This window comes from Lonchura striata, chromosome 7, assembly GCF_050655825.1.
Source record: "Lonchura striata isolate lonStrDom1 chromosome 7, ASM5065582v1, whole genome shotgun sequence".
Taxonomy (NCBI): domain Eukaryota; kingdom Metazoa; phylum Chordata; class Aves; order Passeriformes; family Estrildidae; genus Lonchura; species Lonchura striata.
In genome coordinates this window covers 883,026-900,006 of record NC_140709.1, presented here as the reverse complement: position 1 = coordinate 900,006, position 16,981 = coordinate 883,026, and the positions used below count along the sequence as shown (strand labels likewise).

Below are 16,981 nucleotides of genomic sequence, written 5' to 3'. Positions count from 1 at the left end.
AATTATTTGTTAGAGATGGATGAAACATCTAGTGCCATGCTGGAACATGTATATGGGGTAGGCATTCTCATCTAGAACTTGTGTGTGTTGGATCACGCTGAAATTATTCGTCACAAACTGCATTTAAATTCCTTTTTATTTTTTTTAATAACAATTATTCTTCTTCCGTTCTCACATGCTCCAAAAAACACACATCCTAAAACCACATCCTTAGAAAACAATGAATAATTTTCTGGTATTTTCCCTTTATTTTCAAGTCTTTCTCTTCAGTTGACAGCTTCTAAGCCAGAGTATCTACTAATTGCAGCTGCCCCTCGAGGTCTTAGCCCCTTTTACGAGCACTGATGTTCCTGGGATAAACACCGCTCCCATCACCAGTGACTGAATATCACTGACTTTGCAGAACTCACGAAATCCAATCCTTGCAGTTGTTTAGTGGCTTGCAATGACACCCAGACAGCTGCAGAGCAGCATCAGCCGCGCGGGCGGCGCAGCCGGGCCCCACGCGCGGGCCGGAGGCCTCCGGCACCGCCGCCGCCGGCGCAGCCCGGGGAGGGGCGGCCCTGGGCGGCGACCCCCGTCACGCAAGGCCGGGGATGAGGAGGCCGCGGCGGGCCCCTCCCGCGGGCGCAGGCCGCAGCGGCGGCGCTCCGCGGGCCTCGGCGGGGCTCGGCGGCCCCGGGCGGCAGCGGGGCGGGGAGGTGCCGGCGGGGCCGAGGCGGAGCCCGGGGAGCCGGGCTGGCTGCTGCAGGCGGAGGGCGGGCGGGGACGGAGCCGCCCTCGCTCCGCGCCGCCGTGTCCCGCCGAGCAGCCCGCAGAGGGACGCGGCTCGCTCCCGCAGTAAGTGCCGCGGGGTCGCGTCGGAGCGGGCTCGGGGCGGGATGGAGGGAGCGGGGCTGGCGAGCGCTGCGCTGCCGCGCAGTGTAAACCCAAACCCACGCGTGCTGCCCGCCTCTCCTCCGCAGCCTGCTCTGTGCGAGGAGCTGCCCTGGCCCCTGGCAGCGTCCCGGCCAGGCTGGACAGCGCTGAGCGCCCGGCACAGCGCGGCTGGCGCCGCAGCATCTTCAAGCTCTCTTCCCACCCGAACCATTCTGGGATTTCATCATTCCATGTGTAAGGCTCGAGAACGGCATGGGTAGATGGGATATTGGGAAGGAATCCTTCCTGGCAGGGCGGGCAGGCCCTGGCACAGGCTGCCTCTGGATCCCTGGCAGTGCCCAAGGCCGGCTGGACAGGGCTGGGAGCACCTGGGGCAGTGGAAGGTGTCCCTGCCATGGCAGGGTGGGATGAGATGGGCTTTAAGGGCCCTTCCAACCAAAACCATTCCATGATTCCCTGATCTTACACAGCAGCTTTCACTTCCAAGTGCAGTCAGCCTCCTCCCCCTGTTTTATTTAAGCCTTTGGATGTGAAAAAAAAAAAATTTAAAAAAAAAAAAAAAAAGAAAAAAAAGAAAAAAAAAAGAGAGTGTGGCAGTTTTACAGAAGTGGTGCAGAGCCCCTGGCAGCTGTCCCATGTGCGGGTCATCCCTGTGCTCCCTGAGAATGTCCCACAGCGAGAGGTCCAGCCTCAGTGTCTCCCTGTCCCAGACAGCTGCTGTGTGCCTGTAGGTTTCTGTATATAATAAATAAGGAGGTTACAGGTTCATTAAATATATTTTTTTTCTTCAATGGAGCTGATAGAAGTAGCGCCTCCCATTATAAAAAAAACCCCCAGAATTCTTGGTAAAAATAGCACAGCCGTAGATACACTGAACTTTGTAAAATGAAAGTAAGTTATTACTTCCGCTGACTGTTCTCTTGGGACTGTTGCTTGGTGTCCTAAACTTCTCTGAGTTCTTACCTCTGTTGAGCAGGCAGTAAATGTTTGTGTGCCTAATTCTGCAGGAAAAGATGTGAATGTGTGTGTGGAGAGCCTGGGTCCAAAAGCAGCCGGATTTACTCCCTCCTTGACTTCTCCTGTTACTGTGAACAGGTAGTACAGGTGTGCAGCTCCTTTCACCTGCTGCAGGGAAGCAGGGGCTCTGCTCCCCTCCAAAGGAGTTTAATTTTCTTCTCTTCCCTGCTACTTTCCACCTTTTTCTTTTCCTCCCTTATTCATGGTTACAGTTCTTCAGGAATTTTCAGTGATGAGCAGTGACTGATTAGGCAGTAAAGACTTGGTCTGATAGTTCAGGATCTTTCTGTGTTAATAGGTAAAGCAAATTCCAGTATTGCCCCTTCAATAGCAATAACCAGAATATTATTCATTTTAACATTAGGCATTTGCAGTTTACTTAGTCTGAGGTTGGATGGAAGTTTTGAGTAGACACGAGTGTGCATAAAAAATGATTCACACCCCTTGTGTCTAATTTGTAGCATTACTTTGGTTGTATATATATATGGATTTACACTTTGTTTTGCTTAATTATGTGTGTGCACAGGACCACAGTAATAATAACAACGTTGTGAACTAGACCTTACTCCATGATGCAGTATTTTCTCTAGAGATCCATTCTACCTGCTGGCTGTCCCTGACAGGAATGGAGGAAGCTGGCAGGATGTGGTCAGTGCAGAGGCCATTCATGCAGAGCAGTTTTCCAAAGGACAGCTCCTAAGGGTTCCTTGCTGCTGCCTGCTTTGTCTCCACACAAGTCTCTGCAAGCTTTAGCAAACATTTGAAAGAAATGTGGGTTTTCTTCTGTCAGTTTGCAGTTGTGACTTTTACCTTCCACTCATAGTTGATGGTTTCAAAACAGGGCTTGGCATTTGCAAGTAGCTCACTTAGGCAATATCTTCTTGTGCTGGTGCTTGTTTGTGTGCTGGCAGATGGGACCTGGGGAGTTCTTTTGCCTTTTGATGGGCTGGGTACCCTCAGTCTCAACCAGAGCTCTGCCAGCCTGGATGTACAGATTAACTCAGCCACGGTGTGTCCTTGGCCTCGTGGTTGTAGTTGGCCCCTTGATTTTTGCAGGGATTAGCTGTGTCATGGTGGGTGTGCTGCTGCAGCTGCTGGGAGCACAGGGTGTGAGCACCAGGGTGCTGATCTCTGTCCCTGCCACCCTCCTGGGACCCGCTGGGCAAGGGACACCATGGCCAAGGTGGGAAATGGGAACAGGCTGGGCTCTGCTCCAGGGAACAGGGCCAGGAGGAGAGGGAACGGCCTCAGGCTGGCCCAGGGGAGCTCAGGGTGGGACCAGCAGGAATTTCCCCATGGAAAGGGGGCTCAGGGATTGGCACTGCCCAGGGAGGTTTGCAGTGCCCATCTCTGGAGGTGTCCCAGGAATTCTGGAGGTGGCACTCAGGGCTCTGACAAGAGGACAAGATGAGGACTGGGCACAGCTCAGACTCCTTGGCCTTAGAGGGCTTTCCCAACCTCAGTGTTCCTGGGGATTCTGTGAAATAAAAATTAAAGGGTGGAAAAAGAAAGCTGGAGCAAGTGAGACAGACATGGAAGATGACCCTTTAAGGAAGGAAGGAAGGATCCCTGCACTTCCACTGCTCCATGGGTGCTTGTGGCTCAGACTGGAGCCATTTGGGGTAAACACTATGGGACAGAGACCACCGAGCTGTGCAGCAGCAGCTGTTGGGCTCTAGGGCTCCACTAATTACCTCTTGGTAATGTAGATGCAGCCAATTTCTTCCCAAAAGCTTCACTTCAGGAAACAGCTTTTGTTACGTAAGGAACAGGCAGTTTGTAATCAGACCTCTTCCACAACACCACAGTATTGATTTTGGAAACATTCCATATCCCTAAATGGCTCGCTCTGAGCCAGGTTCCCGAGCGAGCATGTAGCTCTGTCTCCAGGGCTTTCCAGGTGAACTCACCCCGAATCACAGCCAGATCCTGTGGATGGAGTCCAAAGTCTTGGACTGGGTGTTTTTATTTGCTTTGAAAAGCTTCTCAAACGAAGTGTTGATTGTGATTTCAGAGCGATTCTGAACGTAGGCTCCTCCTCCAGGATTAGATTTGCATGTGCTATCAGGTCTCAATCTGTATCCCAGGATAAAAAAGTAGGCTACTTCCTTGCCACACCTAAGTATTCACCTAGTTTGTAGCTTTTTTTTGAGCAGGTTCCTGTTTGTGTGTGCAGGTATATGTCCAGTCTTGTAAAAAGCAAAGCACCTTGTTTTCTAACCCCTGCTCCTTGAGTCTTTGGCTAGGGAGTGGAAGGAAGAACCAGCATTGAGATCAAGTTGAACTGGCAGGCTGTCTATTCAAATATCCACATTAAAAATGAGGGGAATGAAGCATATTTTAAAAATATGGGAAACAGCTATAAATTAACCATATCTGACAAGAGCATTTCTTTCTAGTGGCAGTAATTGGCTTACAGTCATTGTATTGCGTGTGTGGTTGATGGCTGATATGAACCCCAACCAACACTGAAAGCAAGAGTGACTACTGGAGAAGTTTAAGTTAAAAAACCATTGGCACAAGAACACAAAAGTATGGAAATCATCCTGCACACATTAATCAGTGATAGGGCAGGAGATCAGGCTTCCCACTCCTTCCAGCAGGACAGGAGGGAATTGAAATACTTTCATCTAGAACTTGATAAGTATATTGTGATGTTTGTATTCTGGGAAAGCTCAAAATGCCTATGACATTGGAGTTTCTTTGTATTCCTGTTGGTCCTTAGATCCAGTTGTTGGGATTGCAGCCATCCCTGTCTGCAGCGTTGCCTCATTCCCAGAAGCATGCTGGTATCTGTGGCAAGACTCTTGCTATTGAAATTCCAAGAAGGATTTACACGGAGGACTTTTCCCCTCATCATCTCTAAAGTGGGAGGGTAATGAAGCAGAAGAAAAAGAAGTGGTTAGGCTAAAATCGAAACACTGGACACTCGAAAGAGGAGCTAAATAAGTTAGTTCCTTGTGGGACAGAGTTCACAGCAGTTGTTCTGTCATCTGAAGTAGGTGGGAATATCTTGGTGTCTGAGTGCAGAAGGCAGATGAAGTAGTTGGAAGCAGTAGACCAAGAGGAGGAATGATGATAAGATGCATGTTTTCTGCTTTGTTTCTCCTTTATTTTTGTGCTTGACAAGTGCTGCTACTCCTTTTGGGCTTGAGAGCCGAGCTGGTTGCCTGTACTGGAGCATGGGAAGGACTTTCTCCATATGGTGAAGTGCTGCTTGTCTTCCACTGACCGGCACAGGGTGGCCTGGGGGGATTGGGAGTTTAAAATCTGTGTGCAGGACTTACAGAGCTGTGAGGTGACCCTGTGAGCTGTCTGGGTATCGCAGGTTGTGTTCCTGTGCTTGCCTGAAGAGGTGGTCTTGGATAATGACTTTAATTGCAGTGCCTACCTTGTGTTGGAGAGCCCAGGTGGGCAGGGAGGCTCCAGGGGAGGCTCTAGAGGGTGGATGTGTCCGTGCTGTGTCCGTGCTGTGTCAGCCGTGGTGGGACCCTCTGGAACCCTTCCTTGGGGTGTGTTCCTCACCAGAGATCTGCCTTGCAGGGGAAGCATCTCCAGCTAAGCTTTATTCAGTTCCTTTCCAGCTGCTTCGGTAATGTGACATCCCAGTGTCACATTAACCACTCCCAGCTTCTCAAAGGCACACAGAGACAACTTGCTAGATGACCTGCTTAAGAGTGTGCTAACTGGGCTATTTTCTGGTTACATCCCCTTTTTCCTGTTAGCTGGCCGCTTCCTGCATTGCCACAACCTGAAACTGCCGGGAACAGCAGTACAGCTTTAAAGGCTGAAAGTGCCCCCAGTCAGAGCTTAACCCGGCCTGGCTGCTGCTGTCACCGTGGCCACCTTGGGGTAGTCCTGCAGAGGGATGGGAGCTGCACTGGAGGCAGCTGAGGGTAGCACTGCAGCTGTTTGGAGAGGCAGGATCAGGGCAGGACTCAGCTCAGCCCGGGGGGACATCAGCCTCTCATCATCCCAAACATACCCGGGCAGCTTTGGGAAGGAAGGGATTAGACAATGCTCCTGCGCCAATGGCAAGTTATGCAAAGCGTAGTGGAGATGATTATAAGTTTTCTATTTTTAAGCCTTGCACGGAGTGACTCACTTTATTAGACGTGTTCATTTGCAGAGGAATGCGAAGCGCCCGGATTCCATGGCAATGGCCTCGCAAGGCACAGGGATGTACAACATACCAGATTGGGTTTCTCCTCCCAATCTCCCGGCTGTGCGTCCCGGAGCCGTGTCTGATGGCAGCGCGGGGCGGCTCTCGCTGCCGCGGCGCAGCTCCGCAGCCTCCATCCATCTGTGCCCCGCTTCTGCTGCATCCCGCTCCACTCTCCAGCTCATGGTGCGGGGCTGGGCTCCCCACCCTTCCCTTCCCTCCTTCCTTTCATTCTTCCCGCAGCTCTGGCCACGGGCTGCCCAGCCCCAGCCCCAGCCCCGTACCTCTGTGGTTGGAGAGTACCTGAGCAGAGAAGCGCTGGCGATTGCGGCGCTTCCCTTTCGGCCACCTGCTGCCTGGGGTGGGATGGGTTGCACAACGCCCAGCAACATCCAGACTGCAGTCTGCAGCCGGCTGGGCCGGGCCTTACGGGAAGTAAGGAGGGCAAGTCACTGCCAGGAGCTGTGCCAGCTGGGCGAGGGCCCGGGTGGCAGAGGTTTGACGTGAGGGATGCGCTGTGCAGAGCCGTCTGCTGAGCACGGCTGTTGGAGTCCCTTCTTTAAAAACCAGGGTCTAAGTGGTGCCTGGTAGGGTGTTGGGGCAAAAGCAAAGCAGTGTAAGGAGTGCATTATTTGCTGAAGTGGACAATTACCTTCGACGCAGCAGGTGCAGGTCTGATACCTGGGGAGGGAGGGTCACCTGGGGACCTCACCGAGGCGGGGAGCTGGTCACCAGCCTGGGTCTGGGGTGGGAGACTCCTCTGGAGGGGGCTGTTCCATGTTCCTGTAGCCCAAGTGAGAGTGACTAATGGTTAAGGAATGCACCAAGGACTTCCTACTGTGACTAGGGTTTGTATTAACTTTTGGAAATTGAAAGCAGGAACTTGTGCTGATAAATCTTTTGTGTAGTTTCTATTTTGTGTAGACTGCTCTCCCCGCCCCTTTGTGTCCTTTTAAGTTTAAAGTCTGTTTCTTCTTATCATGAATCCTTTAATAGCAGCTTGAGCTAATGTCCCTCTGAATCTTCACCAGTGCTCAGCTGTTCCTGGGAACTGTTCCCTGGGGTTATTGAACTCCTTGGACAGATCACTCCATGCACTAGCTACTCCTTGTGACGTGCTCCTGGTTCTGCCCACGCCAGCCAAGGGCTCCTGTTCCTGCCACAGCTTGTTCTGGAGCCTGTCAGGGACTTCAGCCCACCCTCCAGGTGAGGCCATGGGTCCAAAGGTGCCATTTATGGCTTCTATTGAAATCAAGGGTAAGGCTTAACATGCAGATTTACTGTGTCAGATGGCACTGACAGCACTAAAACACTCTGAGCTGCTTTTAAAGGTGATTCAGAATATTTGCGTGATGGAAAGATGACATTTCTGACTGCAGTGCTTCTCATGCTGGTTGCAATTATAATTTTCATTAAAATAAAATCCCATTTCTGTCACAAGCTATTGATCTCAGCTCGGAAGAGAGGCAGGTTTCAGTACCTGCTCATGAAAGAGGAGGGGTTTGTGTGTGAGGGCTCTTCCCTGGTACAGCCTTGGTGGGAAGCACACGGACTGCATCCCTTCCCCTTTCACCTGCACTCGGGTGCATCCTGCTCAGAGCTGGCAGCAGCCTTCCCCAGCCGCCTGGGACAGAGCTGGGGAGAAGCCCACCAGTGTCTGGTCAGAGCCCCTCCTTTCCCTGCAGCCTGTGGCACCCAGGCTGTGGTCAGGTCATCCTCCTTTCCAGAGCAGACCTTGTGTGCCCTTTGCTGCCTGCAGGGCCGTTCCCTTTGGGAGGCAGCGGGGCTGTGCCGTGCCCTGGCAGAGCCTGGGGCAGCCTGGTGCCCAGCTGCCTGCACTGAGCTCACCCAGCCCCATCCAAACACTTCCACTCCCACCTCACAGATGTGGCCTCGTGGTTCCCGGGATGCAATTGAGCTGTTCCAGGTGTAAAAGCTCAGTCTGGTTGGAATGCCTGTCTGCCTTTGTGCTGGAGTGGTTTATGCTAAGCCCTATTTTCCTTTCTCTCCTGAATAAGCTTCTCTTAGGGGTGGTGAGCAAGATTGATGTGGCAATTTGAGCAGCCGGTCTGCTGGGAGAGTTCCTTTCTCGGGAGAATTGCCTGTAATCGGCTCTCAGCTCTGGGGAGAGCTAATGCAACACGCCCGGGGCCAGGCAAGGAGTGGGGAGCCCTGAGGCCAGCAATCCTCTGCACAGGGCCACCACCGAGTCCTTTCTGGGCTTAGAGAGGTACCTGCGGGTGTGCCCTGTGGCATGTCAGCTGGCTGGAACGCTGGGCTCAGGTGGCAATCACTGAGCTCCTTCCTCAGTGCTTTGTGTTCCTTGTGCTCGAATTCCATGGAAAGGAATGCTGTAACTGGCAGGTGCGTCCCTGCTGTCCGAAATGAAGTCTGAGGAGAGGTCCAAGCCAGGAGACAAGAAGCAGGGCTGAGTGTTGTCTGTGCTTGCAGGAACCCTGGTTCTGAGCAGGGACTGTGCTTCAGCCATCAGCCTTCCTCCTGAGCTCATAGAGCATGGAAAGGGCACGCTTCCCTTTGTCTTCCTGCAAGGCAGCACCTCTGCAGACGTGTGAGATGCTGATTTGTTCCTTCTCAGCTCCCTGGAATGTTGTGTTCTGGCACAGGCACTTGGAAGGTTTCAGGCTCTCACAGGACTCCTTTGCTGCTGCATGAGGGGTGTGGAACTACTCCAGTCCTGCCAGCAGCCTTCCTTGGGGAGCAGAGCTGTCATTCCTGCCTCCTGGAGGCCTGGGCAGAGCTGTGTGTCTGCAGCATGGGTGGGCTGAGCAGTGCTCCTGTCACCGTCTGTGTGGCGTGGCTGCAGGTGGGCAGGGGTAATGCCACCTGAGCTCCTTCAGTGGGGATGGCCACAGCAATGTTCCAGCTGCTCTGAGCTCTCCTGGATGTTCCTGAGCTCTCCTGGATGTTCCAGCTGCTCTGAGCTCTCCTGGATGTTCCTGAGCTCTCCTGGATGTTCCATCTGCTCCTCCAGTTCTGAGCTCTCCTGGATGTTCCAGCTGCTCTTCCAGCTCCTGTACTCTCCTGGATTCCACCTTGTGATACAACTTTCTGACTGTCCATGGTCTTTCTCTCTGTTTTCACAGAGGTGCTGTGGTGTTTGAGGCTGGCTCCACAGTTCCTTCCCTCCCTGGAGCTTTCTTTGCTGGGGTTTGCCTGTCACCTTTCCCTTTCACTCCTTCCTGTCACAGCACAAAGGAAAGATGAATCTGATCTTTTTTTTTGCGACCATAGTAAGAAGTAAATGGAAAATGTGATATAAGAAAGGCAGTCATGGTGGGAGTATCGAAGAGCATAAATGCCCCTCTTTAGAAAAACTTGTGGGAAGCTGCAAGTCTTGACCTTCTGTACACGATCCCTTACGCAGTTTGTACACACAACCACTCTTCATCAAATGCCTGCACCAGAAATTGTGTGGGGAATTTCCCCCACGCTGAGTGTGCTGCAGGAAAGGTGCTCAGAGAATGAGGCCAAGGTTTGGATTGGGAGGGACGTCAGAATTTGTCTCATTCCTTGGGCAGAGTCGCGTTCCCCTGTGCCAGGCTGCTGCAAGCCCTGTCCTGCCTGGCCTTGGGCACCTCCAGGGAGCTCTGGGCAGCCTGTGCCAGGGCCTGGCCACCCTGCCAGGGAGGAATTCCTTCCTTTGAGGCATCCCAGCCTGGGACCATGTTTCCATGTACAGTGTGTGCAGGTACAGGAGTAGGTCAGTGACGTGCCCTGGTGTGTGTTTGTGTCCTGCCAGCCCTGGTGTGTGTTTCTGTCCTGCCATCCCTGGTGTGTTGGTGTCCTACCATCCCTGGTGTGTTTCTGTCCTGCCATCCCCGGTGTGTTTCTGTCCTGCCAGCCCTGGTGTGTGTTTCTGTCCTGCCATCCCTGGTGTGTTGGTGTCCTGCCATCCCTGGTGTGTGTTTGTGTCCTGCCAGCCCTGGTGTGTTGGTGTCCTACCATCCCTGGTGTGTTTCTGTCCTGCCATCCCTGGTGTGTTTCTGTCCTGCCATCCCTGATGTGTGTTTCTGTCCTGCCAGCTCTGGTGTGTGTTTGTATCCTGCCATCCCTGGTGTGTGTTTGTGTCCTGCCATCCCTGATGTGTGTTTCTGTCCTGCCAGCTCTGGTGTGTGTTTCTGTCCTGCCATCCCTGGTGTGTGTTTGTGTCCTGCCAGCCCTGGTGTGTTGGTGTCCTACCATCCCTGGTGTGTTTCTGTCCTGCCATCCCTGGTGTGTTGGTGTCCTGGCAGGTGCCAGGGGAGGCTGCCAGGGCTGTTCTGCCCAGCCTGGCCCTGGGAACTCCCTGCTCCTGCCCGGGGCTGCTGGCCGTGCATCGCTGGTGCTGCGGCGTTGGCACAGGGCTGCACACACGCTCTGCCCCTGCCTTGGGCCTTGCTGGTGCCAGATCCCTGCCTGGGGCCTGAGGGGAGTGTGGCCAGGACGGGTGTGCCCGTGTGGGGGCCCGGGCGCTGACGGGGTGCCCAGATGGGGTGGGTGCTGTCCCCACGGCGCCGGGAGGACGAGCGGCCTGGCCTGCTTAGCATTCCGGTCAGTCCGCTGGAAATTTGTCATTCAGGCCCGCACACCGGGCCCGTTAACACTCTGCCTGACCCACATAGGGCTGTCAAGGCCCCCGGGGTGGGCGGTGAAGCGCTCTCGTGCTGTCCTGGGTGTGCTCCGCGTCTCGCCGAGGTGCTGCTGCTGCGCCCCGGTAGGACGGGCTGGGCCGGGGCAGCTCCTGCCTGCCAGGGGCAGGGACTGCCCAGGGGCACGGGCGGGCAGGGAGCTGCAGGACCTGTGTGCAGCTGACCTGCTCTGCTGTGCTCTGGGGATGGGGACAGGCTGTTCCTGGTCTGCCTTTCCGTGGGACTGGCACTACCTGTCACATACTCGGGGTCATTGTGAGCTGTGTGTGTCTACTCTGATCTAAATGCTCTTTCATCCTTCAGCTTTCTCAGCAAACACCAGAGCACTCTGGCTTGCTCTGTCTAGACTTTGTTTAGAAGTTACTAATATTGCAGTGAAAATCTCTAATTAAAACATCGCTACCCTAAATTTCAACTTGTCACAACATTGTCATTAGTTCCTTCAAACGGTTTACTCTGTGTGTACCAGATCCTGACATGGTAAAACTGCCAATTAATTTTTATCTTCTTTTCTTCCAGTAAAAAATGGCATTTCGGAAGGCAGTGAAAGGAACTGCTCTCATTGGAGGAGGTGCCATAGCAACAGTTTTTGGCCTCTCTCATTTTTCTCAGTATAGAAACAAACACGTAAGTATTAATTATGATTTTTGATAAAATAGGAAACTTAAAATCTGTCACAGCATATGTCAGGCTTGTACAAATAGTTTTAAAAAATGACCTTTGGCTGCCACTGGGGGCTTTACTTAGTTGCAGGAGGAGTGGAAAGACCTGACTAAAGTAAAAATGCTGCCTGCAGAGTGTTTTCAAGCTGAGGAGCTGGGAGTGAAAGCACCAGCACTACCTCTGAGCAGCCCATCCTCAGCACAGCGCTGGTGCCAGCTCCTGGTGGGTTCCTGGGGCTGGGGACAGGAGCTGTGCCAGGGCAGGCGTGGGGCAGCTCCTGGTGGGTTCCTGGGGCTGGGGACAGGAGCTGTGCCAGGACAGGCATGGGGCAGCTCCTGTGGCCTCTGGTGGGCACAGCCCAGCCCCTGGCTGGATCCCTGCAGGGTTGTGCCCATGGACAGAGTCAGTGCCCCAGCAGGGCAGGGTGTTGCTGGAGCCCCGTCACAGTGCAGCAGCACATCCCATGTCAGTCTGTGTGCTGCATCTTGCTGCTGGAGAAAGCACATTTCCCTGGGTGTCTGCTCCTCCCAGCAGGGCTGCAGTGGCTGTGCTCTTGAGCTCCCTAATTGGTCATTGCACCATGCACTTGTTTGGGGTGGTAAATTCCTCCGAGACTCCCAGTCCAACCATTCCCCCAGCTCTGCCAAGGCCACCATGATCCATGTCCCCAGGTGCCACATCCACAACGGTCCTTAAATCCCTGTGGGGAGGAGGAGGAGGAGCAGCTGGGAATGAGATGAGTCATTTCTGGGGAGCCAAGCTGGGAAGTAGATAAGGCAGGATTCTTATGGCTTCAGATACTGTTGCAGAAAATAAACCCCAGCATTTCGAGTCAGCTCCCCATCGGGCTGCCTGCCTTGCTCCAAGCTGGTAATGTTCTCTCTAGAGTCTTTATCTCAGGGTTTTACAGCCTGGCTTCATTACTGTCCGAAATGGCAGCTGCAGCTTTTAGGACTGCTAAATAAGAGAAGTTAGAAGAGAAAAGTCACCTGGCGTGCTCACCTGTTGCATTTTGTCTGCAGTACTCCAGAATTCAGGGAATTCCTCTTTTCTGGGGATGGATGGCCACTATGAGCTTCCAGAAACAGATTAAACCCCATGTTTTACAGAGAGTGATCATGGTGTCAAAATCACAGAACCACTTGTGCTTTTATCCCAACTAATTTTTCTGTGCACACACATCTGCGGACATTTTGGGTCACATTTATGCAACTGGAATTGAGTCATTGAATCCCATCACAGTAGGGATTGGAAGGAGCCTTAAAGCTGATTCCAGCCTTGCCCCTGGATCCCTGGCAGTGCCCAAGGCCAGGTTGGACAGGGTTTGGGGCAGCCTGGGACAGTGGGGGTGTCCCTGCCATGGCAGGGGTGGCCCTGGATGCTTTAATGTCCCTTCTCACCCAAACCATTCTGGGATTCTGTGGTTTGGCCTCAAACAAAGACATCTGCAGAGCCCAGGTGGCACAGTGAGCCCTGCTGGCTGTTTCACCAGCACTCCCAGCACTGATGGGGACACAGAGCTGGCAGTACCAGATCCTCCAGCTCCTGGCTGCATTGCTGCATTCTGGTTTGGTATTTTGGTCTGTATTTCATGCACCAGCCTCAGCAGACCTGCCAGACCTGGAGACCACTTTGGCTTTTCCTTCTCCTCTCCCCTCAGGACCACTAAGGGGAAAGGCAGTGCTTTGGTTTGGAGTTGTAGGATTCTGCTGTCCTTTCCCAGTCCTGCTCTTCCTGGTTTGTGAGTGCGTTGTTGGTCAGTAGAAATTGCTCAGCAAGGTGAATCCAATAGTGTGATAATATGATAATGTATCAGAGCCTGCTTTGGGGAGTTCTGATTACTGTATTTTTTTGTTTAAATGAATAAGGATGATGAATTTGACTCTGCAAACCTACCTGGAGATTTACAGTAGCAAATTAACAAGAGCATTGGATTATGGATTACTAGATCACTTTATAACTTGATGATTAAATTCAAACTGCCAAACTAAATTCCTCTCAGTAAGAGTGTAATCAAAACCATTCAGGGAACTCTTGCCTGAGAAATTGTAGATATAAACAGCAATTGCTTATTTCAGTAAACACACTTGTTCACTGCCAAACTAATCACGTTACTGCAGATGGAATCCCTGTGTGCAGCTTTTCTTCACTCCCCCATTTAATTGACAGCAAGATGCATCATATCTATATCAATTCCTGGTACTAATCACTCTGCTTATATTCCAGGGCTAATCTCCACACTCTGGCTATAGCAGGGGCTGGATGCTGGGGACTCTGCTCTGGGCTCTGCTAGGAGCCATTTGTTGTAAATAATGGGTTTAAAAACAAACCTAGACATGGAGTCAAACCCACCTGATGCCAGTATTTCTTGAACTCCAAATTTCTCTTTTCTGGTGTTCTGTTATTTTCCTGAAGTTAAGTAGTAGGCTTGGAAATTTCTCAGGAAATGTAGTGCAAAGTAAATTTGGATGTGGGGATTTTCCTTCTCTAGAGCTGGTGGAAGCTGAAGTTGCTGAGCTTGATCAGCCAAAACATGTGTTGGGTAAGATAGGGTGTTTTTAGTGTTCCCAATTTCCTGCTTGCCACTGCTGTCTGGCAGTGCCAGGGTGGCCTTTAAGGTCCCTTCCAACCCAAACCCTTCTGGGAGATTCTATTACATGTTTTAATTGTACTTTGGGGATATAAAAGTTTTATAGCAGTGCTAGAGCCGCCAGGGCCAGCGAGAGAGCAGGGTAGGAGGCAGCAGGACATGGGGACAGGCAGAATTCCATGGCCAGAAGAATGAGGTGGCAGCTGGGTTCCTTTGAAGCTCCCAGACTTTGTCCCTGCTCCGGTGATCTGTGGGCTCTTCAGGACTCACCTCTGCTCCCAGCCCCCGAGTGCCTGGCAGCTGCAGGCCGTGTTTGGGGCTGCTCTGCCTGTGGGCACCGGGTAATGGGCAGAGCTTGCTGTGTTTGCAGCTGGGGCTGGGCTGGCACAGCTGGCACAGCTGGCACAGCTGGGGGAGCACTCCTGCAGCTCCCGGTGCCCCACGTGGGCTGGGACACCATGCTTGGGCAAAACTGGGATTTGTTATAAACCTTGTGTTTTCTTTCTTGACCCCAGTCCCTCTCCAGCTCTCCTGGAGCCCTTCAGGCCCTGCCAGGGGCTCTGAGCTCTGCCTGGATCCTTCCCTTCTCCAGGGGAACATTCCTGGGGCTCTGAGCTCTGCCTGGACCCTTCCCTTCTCCAGGGGAACATTCCCGGGGCTCTGAGCTCTGCCTGGATCCTTCCCTTCTCCAGGGGAACATTCCCGGGGCTCTGAGCTCTGCCTGGATCCTTCCCTTCTCCAGGGGAACATTCCTGGGGCTCTGAGCTCTGCCTGGATCCTTCCCTTCTCCAGGGGAACATTCCCGGGGCTCTGAGCTCTGCCTGGATCCTTCCCTTCTCCAGGTGGGCACCCCCAGCTCTCCCAGGCTGGCTGCAGAGCAGAGGGCTCCAGGCCTGGAGCAGCTCCTCATTAGATCCTCAGGATGAAGTGGAGGACTCTCTCCAGCCCGATTTCCCCATGGATTTCACTGTACCACACAAGCAGTGACAGTGGTTGCTGCTGTCCTGAGTGATTTTCATGAGCTCCTTGCATTACAGTCAGTATCATCCCTGGTTGCAGGGTGAACATGGCCATTAATTATCTTTGGAATATGCACTTCCTTGAGTCATGGCTACTAGTTTTTAGATTTTTTTTTTGGCTCTGTGGTAGAGAGGGGGACACAGAACTAATGCATTTAAATCATGATACTGCTGAGGAATGAGCAAATAATTCTGAACAAAAATATTTAGGCTGCATGCACCATATAATCTGAACTGAGGGTTTTTGTGCTTGGCTGGAAAGGAGTTTCTGTGGTTTGTCACTTGAATTTTTATTAGTCTGCTCTTTCCTGTCTGGGAGATCTGGGCAGAAGCTATTCTGCATAGTTAAGTCTGCCATTTGGCCTGGAGATTGGGCCTAAATTAGGTCATAAATTAGGGTTAAACAGGTTTTGCTGGTGTTCAAAGTGTTTATAATTCTCAAGAAAGTCTGGAAATGCTTAGAATTCAGCTTAAGTTGATGTTAACAGCAGCGAGCCTTTAGAGACTGCTGAAACCCTTCCCACTTAGGCCATGGTCCCTGGTAGGTGACTGAGCATCAGCCCTTGTCTCCACAGTCACTGCCCAGACAGCAGCATTGGCTCTGGGAATATCAGCCCAAAGGGATTCCCAGGGCATTCCAGGAAAATGGGACCTTGTCTGGAAACTGCCACCTTGTTGAGCTTTGTCACTTGAATGTTGTATTTTAGCGTACTGTAGGACATAAACTGCATTGCTTGGAAGTTTCTCAAGAAAGAGGTGAAATTAGAGTTTCTTTGGTGTTTCAGGGCACTGCACTTTACAATCACATCACTCCTGAGCCTCATTAAACTGGAGCTTGGATCAATGCCACTGCATGAGAAGTAAAATGTACACTCAGCTCTGTGTCCTTTGCTGTGGTGAAGTTTTTGGTACAGAGTCCAGAGCTCAGCCATGTGTCTGCTAATTAAAATACTTCCATTGTAATGTTTATTAAAATAATGACAGCATCCTGTAACATTTGGGAGCTCCTAGAAGTAATGAATACAGGTGGAGTACTGAATACTGAGGTGGGCAAGGTGAAGTAAAGGTGTAGTAGCACTTCACGGCTTTAGAAGTGTTTGCTCCTCAGTGTTTAACACAAAATGATTGCTAAATGTGGGGGAGCAGCTGGGAATGAGTGGGTTTGCCTTTGTGGTGCTGCAGGAGGCTGTGCTGGGGGCTGCGTGTGCAGACCAAAGGCGGCACTCAGGGGCTGTGTTCCCCTCTGCAGGGTGCCCTGGTGCAGGTGCAGGCTGCAGAGGCTGCTCCAGTGAGGAAGGACCATCTCCCCACGAGGGAGCAGCAGCTGCTGGCCCTGCAGAGCGGCGAGGAGTTCGACGTGCTGGTCATCGGCGGGGGAGCCACGGGCTGCGGCTGCGCCCTGGATGCAGCCACCAGAGGTGGGTGAGCGCCTGCAGCTGCAGCTGCACCTCCTCCTTGGGCTGGGAGACACTGAGAATTCACAGACTGGAAATCCATTGAGATGTAGGTAAATGTGCCACGCGGAGCTGACTAACAGGAGTAAAATACACTGTTTAGTCTAGTAACTGCAGCACTAGCAAAGTTGCCCCAGCTAAAGAGAAAAAATACACATTTCCACACTAAAAAAAATAAAAGATGAGAAAGACTCCTCAGACCTTAAAACAAACAACACAGAGTGACCCGAGAGTTCTTTCTATACTTTCTAAAAAAAACTAAATACAAGTATAACTAACTGTAAGTGTAATGCGAAATCAACAGAATGAATATACATGAACCTATTGTAAAACTCTATACATATAAAAATTAGTTAAAAGTAGTAAAAAAAGATCAGAAGTTCTCAAGAGTGCACATGCCCTTTAAAAAGAAGTCCCTACGTGCGCCAGGGCTGTAATAAAAACAGACTGTCCCTACAAATCTATATTAGAATTGTGGAGTTTTAATTTTTCATCCGCGTTTTGCCTGGCTTATAACGAACTTCTCAGGCTGGCTTCCTGAAGGGCTC

At 51.9% G+C, this 16,981-nt stretch overlaps 1 protein-coding gene across 6 annotated transcripts in view; it reads left to right on the top strand.

Annotated features, from left to right (window-relative positions):
* The first annotated feature begins 682 nt into the window (after positions 1-682).
* The window catches only part of GPD2 (glycerol-3-phosphate dehydrogenase 2), a 50,883-nt gene continuing 34,584 nt past the window's right edge, over positions 683-16,981 (top strand). For 3 of the 6 annotated variants that reach the window (XM_085584836.1, XM_077784861.2, XM_077784860.2), the window contains exons 1-3: positions 683-840; positions 11,227-11,334; positions 16,229-16,397. In XM_085584836.1, the coding sequence (XP_085440962.1) occupies positions 11,233-11,334; positions 16,229-16,397 (271 nt within the window). In that variant the 5' untranslated portion in view covers positions 683-840; positions 11,227-11,232. Of the gene's footprint in view, positions 841-931; positions 1,114-10,652; positions 10,773-11,226; positions 11,335-16,228; positions 16,398-16,981 lie in introns of those variants that run through there. The other 3 variants (XM_085584834.1, XM_085584837.1, XM_085584835.1) reach the window with 3 other exon arrangements.